The sequence below is a fragment of the Megalops cyprinoides genome, chromosome 1 (assembly GCF_013368585.1).
Source record: "Megalops cyprinoides isolate fMegCyp1 chromosome 1, fMegCyp1.pri, whole genome shotgun sequence".
In the NCBI taxonomy this organism is placed as follows: Eukaryota; Metazoa; Chordata; class Actinopteri; order Elopiformes; family Megalopidae; genus Megalops; species Megalops cyprinoides.
The window spans coordinates 29,487,371-29,499,946 of NC_050583.1; the positions used below are offsets into that span (position 1 = coordinate 29,487,371).

Here is a 12,576-nt window from a genome sequence, read left to right on the forward strand (position 1 = left end):
TACTCAGCAGGTTACGTCTGACTGCTCTGTCCAGCGCTGCAGAAAGGAAATTAAAATGATTAACCATTATGTTTTCAGTGATTCATTTAAACAGAAATCAAAGAAGGGCAAGGATTCCAGAGAACCATCAGACATGGTGAAATATTCCAAGGTAACTCTGACATTACAATTAAATTAATGCTTGCAATTTCTACACCACAAAATAAGGTGTACATTTTGAAAAGTATTTACAGCATCTGTTTTCATTAAATTATTTCCTTTTCTCTGAGTAGACACCAATTCAGGAGTCCTTGATAGATTTCACAGATGAAAATATGAACAAAGTGGCAGCAGAAATTTTCCTGGGTAAGTGAGGAGCATAATGTAGTGAAAAGAAACCTCTCAGGACCCCGATCCCAAATGTTGTTATGTAAAGAAACCATAACAACATTTGGGAACGGGTCCGGAGAGATTGATTTTCACTCTGTAGCCTAAACACAGTTGAAACTTAAGTCCCGTTCCCTTTCTGAATTGTCTCTCATAATCAATGTTTATAGAAACAGAGCTGTGTATATGACAGTGCTTATCTATAAGCCTTGGTTTTCTGTGCTGTTTACAGCTGTGATGAAGTTCATGGGAGACTATCCTCTCAAAGGTCAGACGGAGCAAGACGTCATCTGCATGTTTCTAAGGGTACGCTACTGATCTCCTCTCTGATTAGGGCAATTTAAACTGTCCTTTGAAACTCTCATTCCAGAATTAACATGACAGAATGCTATGCTTTGATTACATGAATTTCAGCCTCAGAGGACCACCGTGCTGTTATGTGTTAGTTAATGGGTTATGTCAATGCTCTCTCTACAGCTCATTGGAGAATATGGATTGATGAAGGATGAGGCTTACTGTCAGGTCCTCAAGCAGATCACTGCCAACACCAGCTCCAAAGCGTAAGATGGGGGTTATCCCTTGACCATTCGCTACTTTTTTAAAAGGAACTCACCCTTTCAGGGGCGAGCAAAATCCTAGGCTGCCCTTACATTGTCCTGTCCCTAATGCTCTACAGGGACAGCTGTCAGAGGGGCTGGAGGCTGTTGTACATTCTCACAGCCTACTACCGCTGCTCAGAGGTACTGAAGCCCTTCCTGTTTAAGTACCTGCAGGATGTCTGCAAGAGCCCCGGGGTCCTCTTCCAGGGTAAGCTGTTCAACAGGCACGATCGGATTAGTTAATTTAATGCCATAGTCACACTGAGACCGTGACGTGGTAACAAACATTAAGTACTTGTACACACACAAAATGTAATGTTTTAAAGGCACCAAGAATGGGCCTCTGTTTTGTGCTTGAGATACCAAAAATGCTTGTAAGGGCTATGTATGTGATGCTTGTTCTTATGTCTGGACAAATAATTTTCTATATTTCATTTTCAGAAAACTACTGTATTTCAAAGAGAGATGAAAACCAAAGGCAACCTTCATTTAGCTTCAATTAGCCAGAATTTATGTTAAATAATAACATAAAGACTGAGTAGTGATGGGTTTTTACAGCTCGGCTCTGGGGGCACTTTTCTGGTATTGACAGGAATTGCTAAAGCCTGTGAGCAGAACCTGAGGAAGACGCTCCAGTATGGTGGACGCACTGTATTCCCCAATACGATGGAGCTGAAGGCCATGATGGTCAGTTCACTCTGAGTCACGCTTTTGCAATCTGTATCACTTTCACTGTGCTTTTGCTAAATGCTTCTGTGCTCCTGGTTTCCTCAGGCTGGCCGAAGCTCCAAGCGGCAGATGTTTCTCTTTCCTGGAGGAACTGAGCGTCACTTGAAAATAAAAACATGCTCAGTGAGTCCCCCAGATGTTCCATTCTATACAGTGCAGGCTATTGTGCAATATGTAGAGAAGCCAGTAGCCATTCATGGTGGGGTATACAATGTGTCTCTTATTTGTGCTCAGATTGCTTTTGATGTCATCGAAGAGCTGTGTTATGAGATGGCTCTGCACAGATTGGAGGCCATGGATGAGTATGCCATCTTTGTGGTCACAAACAGAGGTGAGAAGCCCTGCAAAGTCCATGTCTAACATAACATTAGCCAGTGATAAATATCCATATTTCCAAGAAATGTCCTCCATAGAGACACAGGCTGAGTCAAGCCGACTACAATACCATGAATAAGCTGATTCAATTTGTTTTCGGTTGTGGAAAGGAGGAAAGGAGAACCCGATAATTCACTTTATGCGTGTCATTGAAACTTTTTATCTGAATCTTTCTGTAGGTCAGAATGTCCGGCCACTGAACAAGAGGGAGTACATCTTGGATATTGCCACGGAGGCTGAACAAATTGACAGTAACTATAGCTTCTGGTTCAGGAGAGTGATCTGGTCGCAGCCTTTGAAGTTTGACAACGAGCTCTGTGTCACCATGCATTTCAATCAGGTACAGTCAGACATGTAGGTGGCCGAATGGCAGGTAGTGATAGTGTTGGTGCAGAAAAGTCGCCAACAATGATAGGTGTGGTGCTTAGCTCCATCTTAAATTTTGTTGGGTGAAAGGTAATTTTGAAAATTGTATTTATTTGAGAAGGCCATGGTAGAGTAAGCGTCAGCACTCACACTGACCCTTCTGTCTGTCTGTGTTTGCCTCACCTGTCTGGGGGGCAGCAATCAATGTGACAGCATCTGAGTGTCACTTTCACGCCCATTGTCTCTGCAGGTGCTCCCAGATTACCTGAAGGCTCTGCTCAATGTCGTGCCCCAGGGGAAGGTCAGCGAGCAGCTTCTACAGCAGGTCTCCAAGCTGGCTGCCTTACAACACCGCGCCAAAGACAGCATCTATATCCCCACCACGTAGGTCAACAGAGTTACTGCATTTATGTCCTATGACACATAATACATAGTCTATGGCACAGGTCTACTAGTTAAGTCTGTGAAGACAATCAGTTCTGGCTAAATTCAAAATGTATGTGAAGCAGCAACAAGTGATTATGTAATACAATCCACTGAATCCATCACGTCTTTGAAGACACAGTAACTTCCATCAATATACTAGTCTCCTCTGTGATATTAACACTGTGGAAAACTTATGAGAAGCTGTTTGTTAGGTCCTCATGGCACCGGTCTCCAAATGGCATGGTTTTCCCTTTTCTGTGTCTCCCTCAGGCGTGAAGTCCAGGACTGCATCCCCCCTCAGCTGTATGGGCAACAGCGCCCGCAGCAGTGGCTGAACATGGTTACCCAGCACATGCAGCAGGTCCAAGCACTGAGCCCTCACCAGGCCAGAGCACAGTTCCTGGGTAAGACTGAACATTATCTACTGATCCAATCTCTTACACCCCACAGTTTAAAAGCTCATAAACAACAAATGAGCTACTTGGGCTGTAAGCAAAGCTGGTTTTTACCATGATTCAGCACAAGTGGCACTTTCAGCAGCGTCTCGAAAATGATGTGAACTGGTCTGTGCTTTGTGACCTCAGGGCTGGTCAGCGCCTTCCCCATGTTTGGATCCTCCTTCTTCTACATTCAGAGCAGTAGTAACAGCTCCATTGTGGCCCCCTGCATACTGGCTGTCAATCAGAATGGCCTGAACTTCCTCAACAAAGACACCCATGTGAGTCACACCTATTGGCTGCTGACTGGCAGCCTGTGCAGAGGTAGTGAAAGGCAAGCAGAGTAGTTTGCAATTACAGTTTGAAGGCTATCTTTTCAATTATTTTATCTAATTGCTTTGTTTAAGGCCATAGTCAGAACTGCATACAATGCTTACAAAGGGCAACTACAATAGAGAAAGCATCAATCATGAGAAAACATTTGACGTGTACATATGTAACATATGTAACATATAGCATACATTTTTTGGAAAAGTATATAACACATGTAACAACATGTTCTGGAAAAAAAAGTATCTGAAAATCAAACTCGGTAAGCACTGTACTGGACTGCACCAGGCAAATTTATAAAGCTGGGTACTCTTCCACAGTCCCACTCTCAGTGGCTTTCATTACCGTGCACAAACCATATCATCAGATTGCTTTGTCACCACTACAGAATTAAAGGAGCCTTAGCCTGCCTCTCCAGTGACACACAGAGATAGGGTTGAAGTATTTTACCTGAGGGAATGTCCCTCACACCTCCACTTCCACCTTGAACCTTAGGAGCTGATGGTGAAATTCCCTCTGAAAGAGGTACAGTCCACTCGCACCCAGAGGCCCTCGGCAGGGACCAGCTTTCCTTATGTGGAGATCAGTGTGGGGGACCTGATGTCCCAGCGTGTCACTCAGCTACAGCTGGAGCAGGTATGACTGGGACACTCACACAGCCAGACTGAGACTCCAGGCCTTTCCAGTTTTTTCCCTCTAATCTCCCAGACCCTGCAAAGGAAGGGAAAAAACAATAATTACCCCACCTCACAAGGGATAAACGTTTTTATTGCTTTATGGACTGTTGCTTTTATTTGTCCTTGCATAGTACAACACAGCCTGTGTCTGGTCTCTAATAGCATTTCTCACACTGTCTGCCAACCTTTGTCTTTGTCTTTTATTTCTCAAACCATTTTGATGATTTTGATGTGTTGTACTGTACACTCCATTAGTATTATGTGAAAATGCCAACTCTTGTAAAATGTTAATGGATATTTACTGGAAAGCCATGTAAATTGATGGCAGTGTGCTATTGTCTACAATGGAGTAGAAGGCATTAAATAATATGTAGAGCAACAGTATGCCAGGAAACCATTCTAGATAGAATATTAACTAGAATACTTGAAGGTAAATTTTCACATTTTCAAGAAATGTGTGATTTGTGTGTGTGAGAGTGTACAGTATGTTATTTTGTTTACAGTCCATTACAGTCCACTTGCAGATGGGTGGATGCTTTAGTGAGGTCTGTGTTGCTGATGACAGAGGTGTACTGATGTGTGACTCTGCAGGGCCTGGAGCTGTGCCGTGTCATTGCCATGCATATGGAGAACCTGCTGTCAGTGCGGGAGAAGAGACTAACGCTGCCCCCAAGCGAGATCACCCTGCTTTAGCACGGCCTCGCCCAGACAGCTATCTGGGTTAGACAGACACCTCCCTCCATATGGTGGCAGAGACAGAGTCCAGTCACGATATCCTACACTTCAACTACCTCTTTATGCCAGAAAGTACTTTGTTTTTCATTTTTGGGCTTTCCCTCTAAGAACTGAAAAGGGTTTCTTCATACAATGTGCTGTATACCAACATTACATTCTTTAGTAGGATTTAGGGTGGTGTACAAAATGCTTCCACAAATATCATGTTTTTGAAGAATTTCCAGTGCAAGTTGTGTCTTTCCCGTGACCTTTTTCTGGTTGGAAATCAAGAAAGTAGGCTGCATTAGCATAGCATTATTTTCAACTGACAGTACATATGAATCCTACATTAAAATACCGTTGGTTCACATTCAGTCCCTGTGTTGAAGCTAAAGCCACTATTCCTGAACAAAATCTAATGTCAAAATTATATAGATGTTGAATTATGTATTTTCCAATTTATTTAAGAGTATTTGCGCTCACTTGTAATACTTATATAAATGTGTATATCTGTGTGCATTGTCATTGTTTTGCACGAAGGACCACAAAACCGTTCAAAGCAATATTTTTGTAAAACATTAAATATTTCTATAGAAATATCAAACATCTGTGTGTATCAATTTGTTACTGAATCTATAGCTACCCCTAAAACAAATTCAATATAATATGTGAGAGGGTGAGGTGCTCTCTCTTGGTAGTCTCCCTGGGACTCCTGGAGGAATAAGTAGGTCAAAATAAAGCGACACTTAGCAATGACTCAGCTGTATAGGTGTCTAAAAGAGGAGTGTGACATACATACACAGCAGCTGTGCGGTCAGTCTCTCTGCACTACCTCTCACTTACAGGGTCTCAGAGAGAGTCTCTCAGATGCAAACACACATAAAACCATTTAGTATATTTCCTCATTCTTATTGAAAATGCCTTGCAAAAATGAGAGATGTTGTTCCTGTCAAACTTAGTTGTAAATTAAATAATCGACTATTCACATGAGCACAAGTGATAAAGTACAACAGATTCAGAGTAGGATAAACATTTGTCAGTGACAGAAACCGGAAGACAGTGTTTTCATCATCTGACTTTGCAATCCTTTGACCAGGGAGTTCTAGCCCTCTTATTTGTTGTACGTATTTTCCTCTACAGAATCACATGATAACATGATGGATTCTTGAACTGTACTTCCCTGCAGCATCCCTGCAGCACGTAGTAAACATGCACAGCTCCATCTTTTTGGCGATGTCAGTCATGTTTCTGGATGTCAAAATCGGAAAGTAATATTGAGTAAGATTCTGCAGTGTGATTGGAAAATGATGATACAACAAATTTAAGTCGTAAGTCCATAAAGTGTGACAAACCTTTACTTTACATTGTGATCTATGGAGACTACTAGAACCATCACAGGTGAAACATAATACTAAAATGACATAATTCTTGGTCTTAGTCAGTTATTGCTACACTCATAAACATTGACAGCAAAACATAAAGGATACCAAAAGAATTCATATTTTTTACTCTAAAACTATTCATGCCAGCTTCAAGAAGAAATGAATTAGGAGTTATGGTTGTGCACATTAACACAATTATTCTAATTGATGTTTATGAATATTATGAGCTGTTATACAATTCATAAATGTCAAGTAAAATAGCTGTTTAAACTTAACTCACATTTATGAAAGCAGACTGAATCTTTTCTGTACATAATACATAACGGGACAAGTCATAATCATTACAACATGTCAGAGTCCAAGTGCATTTAAAATAAAATAAAAAATCATAACACTAGACCATAGGCTTTGTTGCATCTGCACTGTGTATTTGGTGGTTCAGATTAAGGTAAATGGAATCAAAAGCATCTGGAGGTTCACATGCTAAGTGACCCTGCCAGAAGTGTACAGCTCCCTTTTGCTCCCTACTTTTAAGAATGACATTTAAGTAGGCACAGATTTAGGCAGCCACATCACAGCATAAAGACCCAGGACTTGTTTCCTCCACCAAACTTGATGATAGAGTCCACTGTTTCGTTTTTCGCGTATAGTTCCCTTCCATTTTTAAGCCAATGAAATTTTTGAAAACAGTATGGCCCCTTTTCTGTTTGCTATTATTGTCCAATCAGAGCTGCCAGGGGCGGGTTTATAGCAGTGTGATCTGTCTCGAGGATATTCTATTTCGGCATCGAAAAACGAACGAATTTGGATGCGGTGGTGGATGCACAGGAAAAGATGGAATAAGGTTTAAGTGAATTCGGTTAGTGTAGGGAAAATGTGGTAGTACAACTCCTGAGGCGTTTTATATTACTCTGGCGTTCTACAACGTTTCCTTCAGGTGTTGAGGAGTAGTTAGTTATTGCTTTGAAGGAATAAACGCACTGGTCCAATTGAGCACGCGCGGAATGGGGAGCATGCGTGTTCTGACTGGGTTACACGAGTTTATTTTTCTCTGCCTGTTTTTATGTAGCTAACTAATGCTAATGGTGAAGTAGGTCCTTATAGCCAGCGGGGTAGCGTAACTTGGTTGTAGAAGTATATAAATTAATTGCGTAAGTGGCACTGTCACTATAGATTACATCAATAACCTATACAGTTCATATATAACGTTATCAACAAATCCATGCATTCGGTACAGCTAGCTGGCTCGCTAACGTTAGGTAGCCCAAGACGTTAACGTTAACAGTAGCTGGACAGCTAACGTTAGCTAGTTGTCTCTAGAATGACTGTTGTCCTCTGTAACATATCAAACTAGCTAACGAGCTCACTAGCATATAACAGTTATCAAGTTGTCGCGCTGACTATTTTCCCTGTCACGGTAGACTGTAGCCGGAGTAGCAAGCTTGCATGGAAGCATGCATAGGCTTAACTAGCAGGAAGGCTCAGTAATATCCAGTTCCCCCACGCGAAAATCAACGTGACACGATTCACGTCATTATTTAATATAATTTTCCACAATCTTAAATATGAGAACAAAACGTCATTTTTATCAGCATATTTAATTTAGAAAATGGCAGCAAGCGGCTTTACAGATCTAAGGGAGAAACTGAAGTCTATGACTCCACACAGAGACAATTACAAAAACAAAAATTCAGACCACAGCAATGGAAGCAAGCGCAAATACCACGATTCAGAGGAAGACTTCAGTGACCCTGAAGAGCAGCGGGAGGTGGAGGCCCGTAAAGTCAAGAGCGGAATCACACAAGTGAGCATTTTTAGCACAGAGGAGTGCTCCGTTATAGAGGCAAAGATTGACGAGATCGTTTCCAACGGAGAGAAGGGTCTGTACAGAGAACACACTGTGGACAGGGCACCTCTTCGGAATAAGTATTTTTTCGGAGAGGGTTACACCTACGGTTCTCAATTGGAAAAGAGGGGGCCGGGACAGGAGCGTCTGTACTCCAAAGGGGAGGTGGACGACATCCCAAATTGGGTGCACGAGCTGGTCATAAAGAAACTAGTTGCCAGTCGCGTGATACCTGAAGACTTTGTCAACAGCGCTGTCATTAACGACTACCAGCCGGGAGGATGCATAGTCTCCCATGTGGATCCCATTCACATTTTCGAGAGGCCCATCGTCTCAGTTTCGTTCTTCAGCGATTCGGCGCTGTGCTTTGGCTGCAAGTTTCAGTTCAAGCCCATCAGAGTGTCGGAGCCGGTTTTGTTCCTCCCTGTTAGGCGCGGGAGTGTCACAGTTCTCAGGTACGTGTGACAGCAGAGGGAAAAGGCAGTTATTGTAGACTAACCATAGGCTGTGGGTTACCACAGTACCTTGTGGATGTAGTTCAGCTCCAAGTGGTTCTTGCTTATTTGCATTAATTTTCTATCTAACACAAATATGTTGGATTTAGTTAGCGGGACTAGCTATCACAGTGGCGTTTGTAATTTGTAATAAAACGTTCATCAGACCTATTCATATTTCTGCGAAGAATTGTACCATTTATGTGATATAGCTCTTTAGTAGTAATGGTCTTAACTTATTCCTTTAAACGCATCGATCTGTATTGTATTAGACAGAATTAAAATAAAGTTTCTGATTGCATGTATTCAGCTTGTAAGCAAGTTTCCATGAACATCAGTACAATAAAGCACAATTCAGATTTTAGATGATTTAAGAAGTATGTTTTTGTTGTTTTTCTTACCTGTCCCTCTGTTATGTCATCAGAGGTCAGTGTTATTTCAAGTCATGGTATTTGAAACCAGTCCCATGCCCTTTCTCTTGGAAATAGTTGATTTGAGTAGATGGCAACAGAGTGTTTTCTTTTGGCATATATGCACACTATAAATTGTTCACCAGTGCATTTACAGGTACATATTGTTAGATTTAAATGAAACTTTGAATGTGCTAAATTTCCCAGTGTGCAGCTGCACATTTTCAGTTTATATCCTCAGGTGGTAAGTGTGCACATCGAATCAACTTTTCATTCACCTGGAAGATGTTGACTGCACAGAGGTTACATCTGGAGGGACTTTTCTATCAGAAGTGCTTGTCCTGGGGTTTAATGCAGCCTGTATTATCATTGCAGTGGTTATGCCGCAGATGAGATTACCCACTGTATTCGACCACAGGATATCAAGGAAAGAAGAGCTGTTATCATACTAAGAAAGTGAGTACTTCTGTTTTGCCACTAGAAAGATAAAGATTTTGAAATGTATGACATGGAAAAGTAAATTTCTCCTTTTGATATTTTGTAGAACACGACCTGATGCACCACGACTGGAGACAAATTCACCCAGCAATGCAGTCCTTCCTGCCTCCATTCCTGACAGACACCTATTGAAAGCAAAGCGGTCTCATCGAAAGGCAGATCCTGATGCAGCACATAGGTGTGACTCCAAATAGCGACACTGAACACATTATAATGGCCACTCTCCTCCATCATTTAGCTTCACAGGCCAAAAACCTCCCTTTCTCTCCACAATCACATGGTGACTATTCTGTTTACTGATTCAGGTGTAGTAGGTTTTAGGGTGGAAGTACAGCAGATAGATGTCACTTAGAGACCAAAGCAACATTGCAAGAATTTGTGTTGAAGTCAGTTTTAAAGTGTGTGTTGATTGGCGCTTTGCTGTAGTAGCTAACCAACTACCTGTAAGCAAGAATGGACCAAAAACATTATCTGTAATAGAATGGAATAGAAGAGAATGGAATTGTTATGCCCTTTTGTACCTTTGATTTAAGTCGCTCTGAATGAGAGTGCCTCCTAAATGACAAAGTGTGAAATGGAATACTCATCACCCATGGAAACATACAACCCCTGCACTACTTGATAGAGCCTTGTTTGTGTTGGAAGTCAGTTTCTTTTTTTCATGATAATGAAATTCCTCCTCGCAACCTTTCTTTGAACTCGCCTACACTGTTGCCGAATCAGCAGCACTATTGCACAGGAAATAAATGTAATCTTTTCCATGCTGGCTCTGCGTTCTTTTGAAATTTATTGCACAGTAAGCTATAGCAATCCTGTAGTGTCAAGTAGAGTGTAAATGTGTTTTATGTTTTAGTATACAGATGTTTGTGTGTTGTTTTAGTCTGCTGACACCCTCTAATAAGTGAATGTGTATGGTGTGCCTCAGCAGTTACAAAATTTTGTAATGTGTTGAAGTGAAGAATTCCAAGCCCTTTAAAAATGTTCCCCTTAGAATGATGTCCATAGAAGGTCCTTCTGGCAGGCTAATGAGTAACACGCTGAGCTGTATGACTTGTTGAGATTCTGTAATGTAATCTGCCGCTGCTTCTTCAGGCCTCGCATCCTGGAGATGGACAAAGAGGAGAACCGCCGCTCTGCCGTCTTCCCCCGGCACCGCCGCAGGAGCGGCTCCAGCGCCGAGAACTTCTGGAGGAGGTCCCATGAGTCCGCCAGGAGCTACGACCATCCCGACGACAGCGCAAACTCCGCTCGAAAAGTGAAGATGAGACGCCACTGAGGGGGAACTGTCTGCCCAGGACACCAAAGGCCCACATGGAGACGTGTCCAAAAAAAAAAAAAAATCCTTTGTTTGCATGCAGGTTTAGAGGTAGATGGGTCATATGTCAGCAATCAAGTGGGCCAGTAATTTGAATTTGTTTGGGGGTGTGGAGGGGGTTAACAATCTGAGGAATGTGAATAAAGCATTTATTTAGTTCTTTACCTTACAGTGGCCAGTAATGTTCGAATTCAGTAACTTTGAATCCAAATATCACCAATTGATGTGAGTAGTCCCTTGTCAAAGCAGTCTCCGGTGCACAGTTGTTAATTCCCACAAGAGGGGAGGCCCATCATCAGTTATCCAGAAGCCTTTATTCTCTTAATGATATCAAATGAGATTAAGTAGTTCCTGCATGTTTTTGTTGTTTGTATTGATTTAAATAAAACTCGGTATCCATCTGTGGCAATATCTCAGATGGAAGTCTTCTGGAATCTTGACATCTACAGTAGGATTACAGTTTCCATTAAATGCCTTTTGCTTTGTAATTTTTTGAATAAGCTGAAACAGACTTTTCATATTAGGAAAAATATGAGTCAGTGTTAGAAGATACTTGGTTGCATTTTCAGTCATGGAAGAAAAGCAGTTTGGAGTTGATGTAAAACAACATTTTTACATTTTGCCTGATTAATCTTGTAAATAGGAGTACCTTGTTCATACATCTATTGTAATGCTGGATATTTAAGATTGTTTCAGGTAAGACATGATGTAATGACATGGTAATACACCCTGAGTGAGTTTTGTTACTGAGATTGTGGATCGAACGTTTGCTTAAAATCCTGACAGATGGATGTTTCTCCATTTAAAATATGCAAAGGTGCCCTGAAAAAGTTCTGCTCCTGTGATTTTTGGCCAGACCAGAAGGAAATGCTGAAGTGTGTGTGCGTGTGTTCAAGGAAATGCTGGTGTCTGCGATTGTCCAAAACTGCATGCATCCTCTTCTTGTTGAATTCAGAAGTCACTGCAGTACCTAATGTATCTCACACACTGCTGCAGTTTGATGCTGTAGGGAATTGCAGTCAGAACCATCATTTCAGATTATGCCCTGTTAAGAGTGGTGTGTACATGACAACTAAATGAGTTATTTTATTTTAATGCCATTTTGATACTTAAATGCCTCCTTGAGATCTCAACATATTTTTGGAAGATTCTATGTAAAGGGGTTGTTGTGAGAAGCATTGGCCTCACACAAAATTTTGGCTTTGGCAAATTTTTCATAGAACTTTAAAAAGTGAAAAATTTGGTGATACATTTGCACTTTTCTCAGTTTGCCATATCTGTTATAGAGATAGAGGGCTTTGTTTGATACTGCAACTGAATGAGAGTTCCTTGACTGAACTGAACCAGTGCTACCCAGCTCTCATACATCTCTATTATGAATCTTTTCTGCTGTGTGTTAAGATTGCGGATCTGATGTCTAGCACTTTCAGTGCTTTAGCAGGAAAACAAAAGTGTTGTAAATTTTAAAAGTATATATACTTTTTTTTCTTAGGATTGTATTGCTGATAGGAACTTTGAGCTGTGTTCAAATAACACGTATGCTTGTAACAAAGATGTACAGGTCAAAACAAGCTGAACTAAGAAGGAATTGTATAAAATGAAAAATGTATGT

At 41.3% G+C, this 12,576-nt stretch overlaps 2 protein-coding genes across 2 annotated transcripts in view; both read left to right on the top strand.

Moving 5' to 3' along the window:
* The window catches only part of LOC118779477 (unconventional myosin-XV-like), a 31,138-nt gene extending 26,140 nt beyond the window's left edge, over positions 1-4,998 (top strand). The window contains exons 51-64 of the mRNA XM_036531646.1: positions 79-151; positions 273-345; positions 599-672; positions 844-926; positions 1,043-1,173; positions 1,558-1,652; positions 1,740-1,817; positions 1,929-2,025; positions 2,249-2,409; positions 2,686-2,819; positions 3,132-3,265; positions 3,446-3,579; positions 4,124-4,264; positions 4,897-4,998. Of these exons, the coding sequence (XP_036387539.1) occupies positions 79-151; positions 273-345; positions 599-672; positions 844-926; positions 1,043-1,173; positions 1,558-1,652; positions 1,740-1,817; positions 1,929-2,025; positions 2,249-2,409; positions 2,686-2,819; positions 3,132-3,265; positions 3,446-3,579; positions 4,124-4,264; positions 4,897-4,998 (1,510 nt within the window). The remainder of the gene's footprint in view (positions 1-78; positions 152-272; positions 346-598; positions 673-843; positions 927-1,042; positions 1,174-1,557; positions 1,653-1,739; positions 1,818-1,928; positions 2,026-2,248; positions 2,410-2,685; positions 2,820-3,131; positions 3,266-3,445; positions 3,580-4,123; positions 4,265-4,896) is intronic.
* Positions 4,999-7,183: 2,185 nt separating this feature from the next.
* Positions 7,184-11,313, top strand: alkbh5 (alkB homolog 5, RNA demethylase). The gene is made up of 4 exons (XM_036538206.1): positions 7,184-8,702; positions 9,527-9,607; positions 9,696-9,827; positions 10,742-11,313. The coding sequence occupies exons 1-4, from the start codon at positions 8,011-8,013 to the stop codon at positions 10,923-10,925; spliced, it is 1,089 nt and encodes a 362-aa protein (XP_036394099.1). The 5' UTR covers positions 7,184-8,010; the 3' UTR covers positions 10,926-11,313.
* The last annotated feature ends 1,263 nt before the right edge of the window (positions 11,314-12,576 follow it).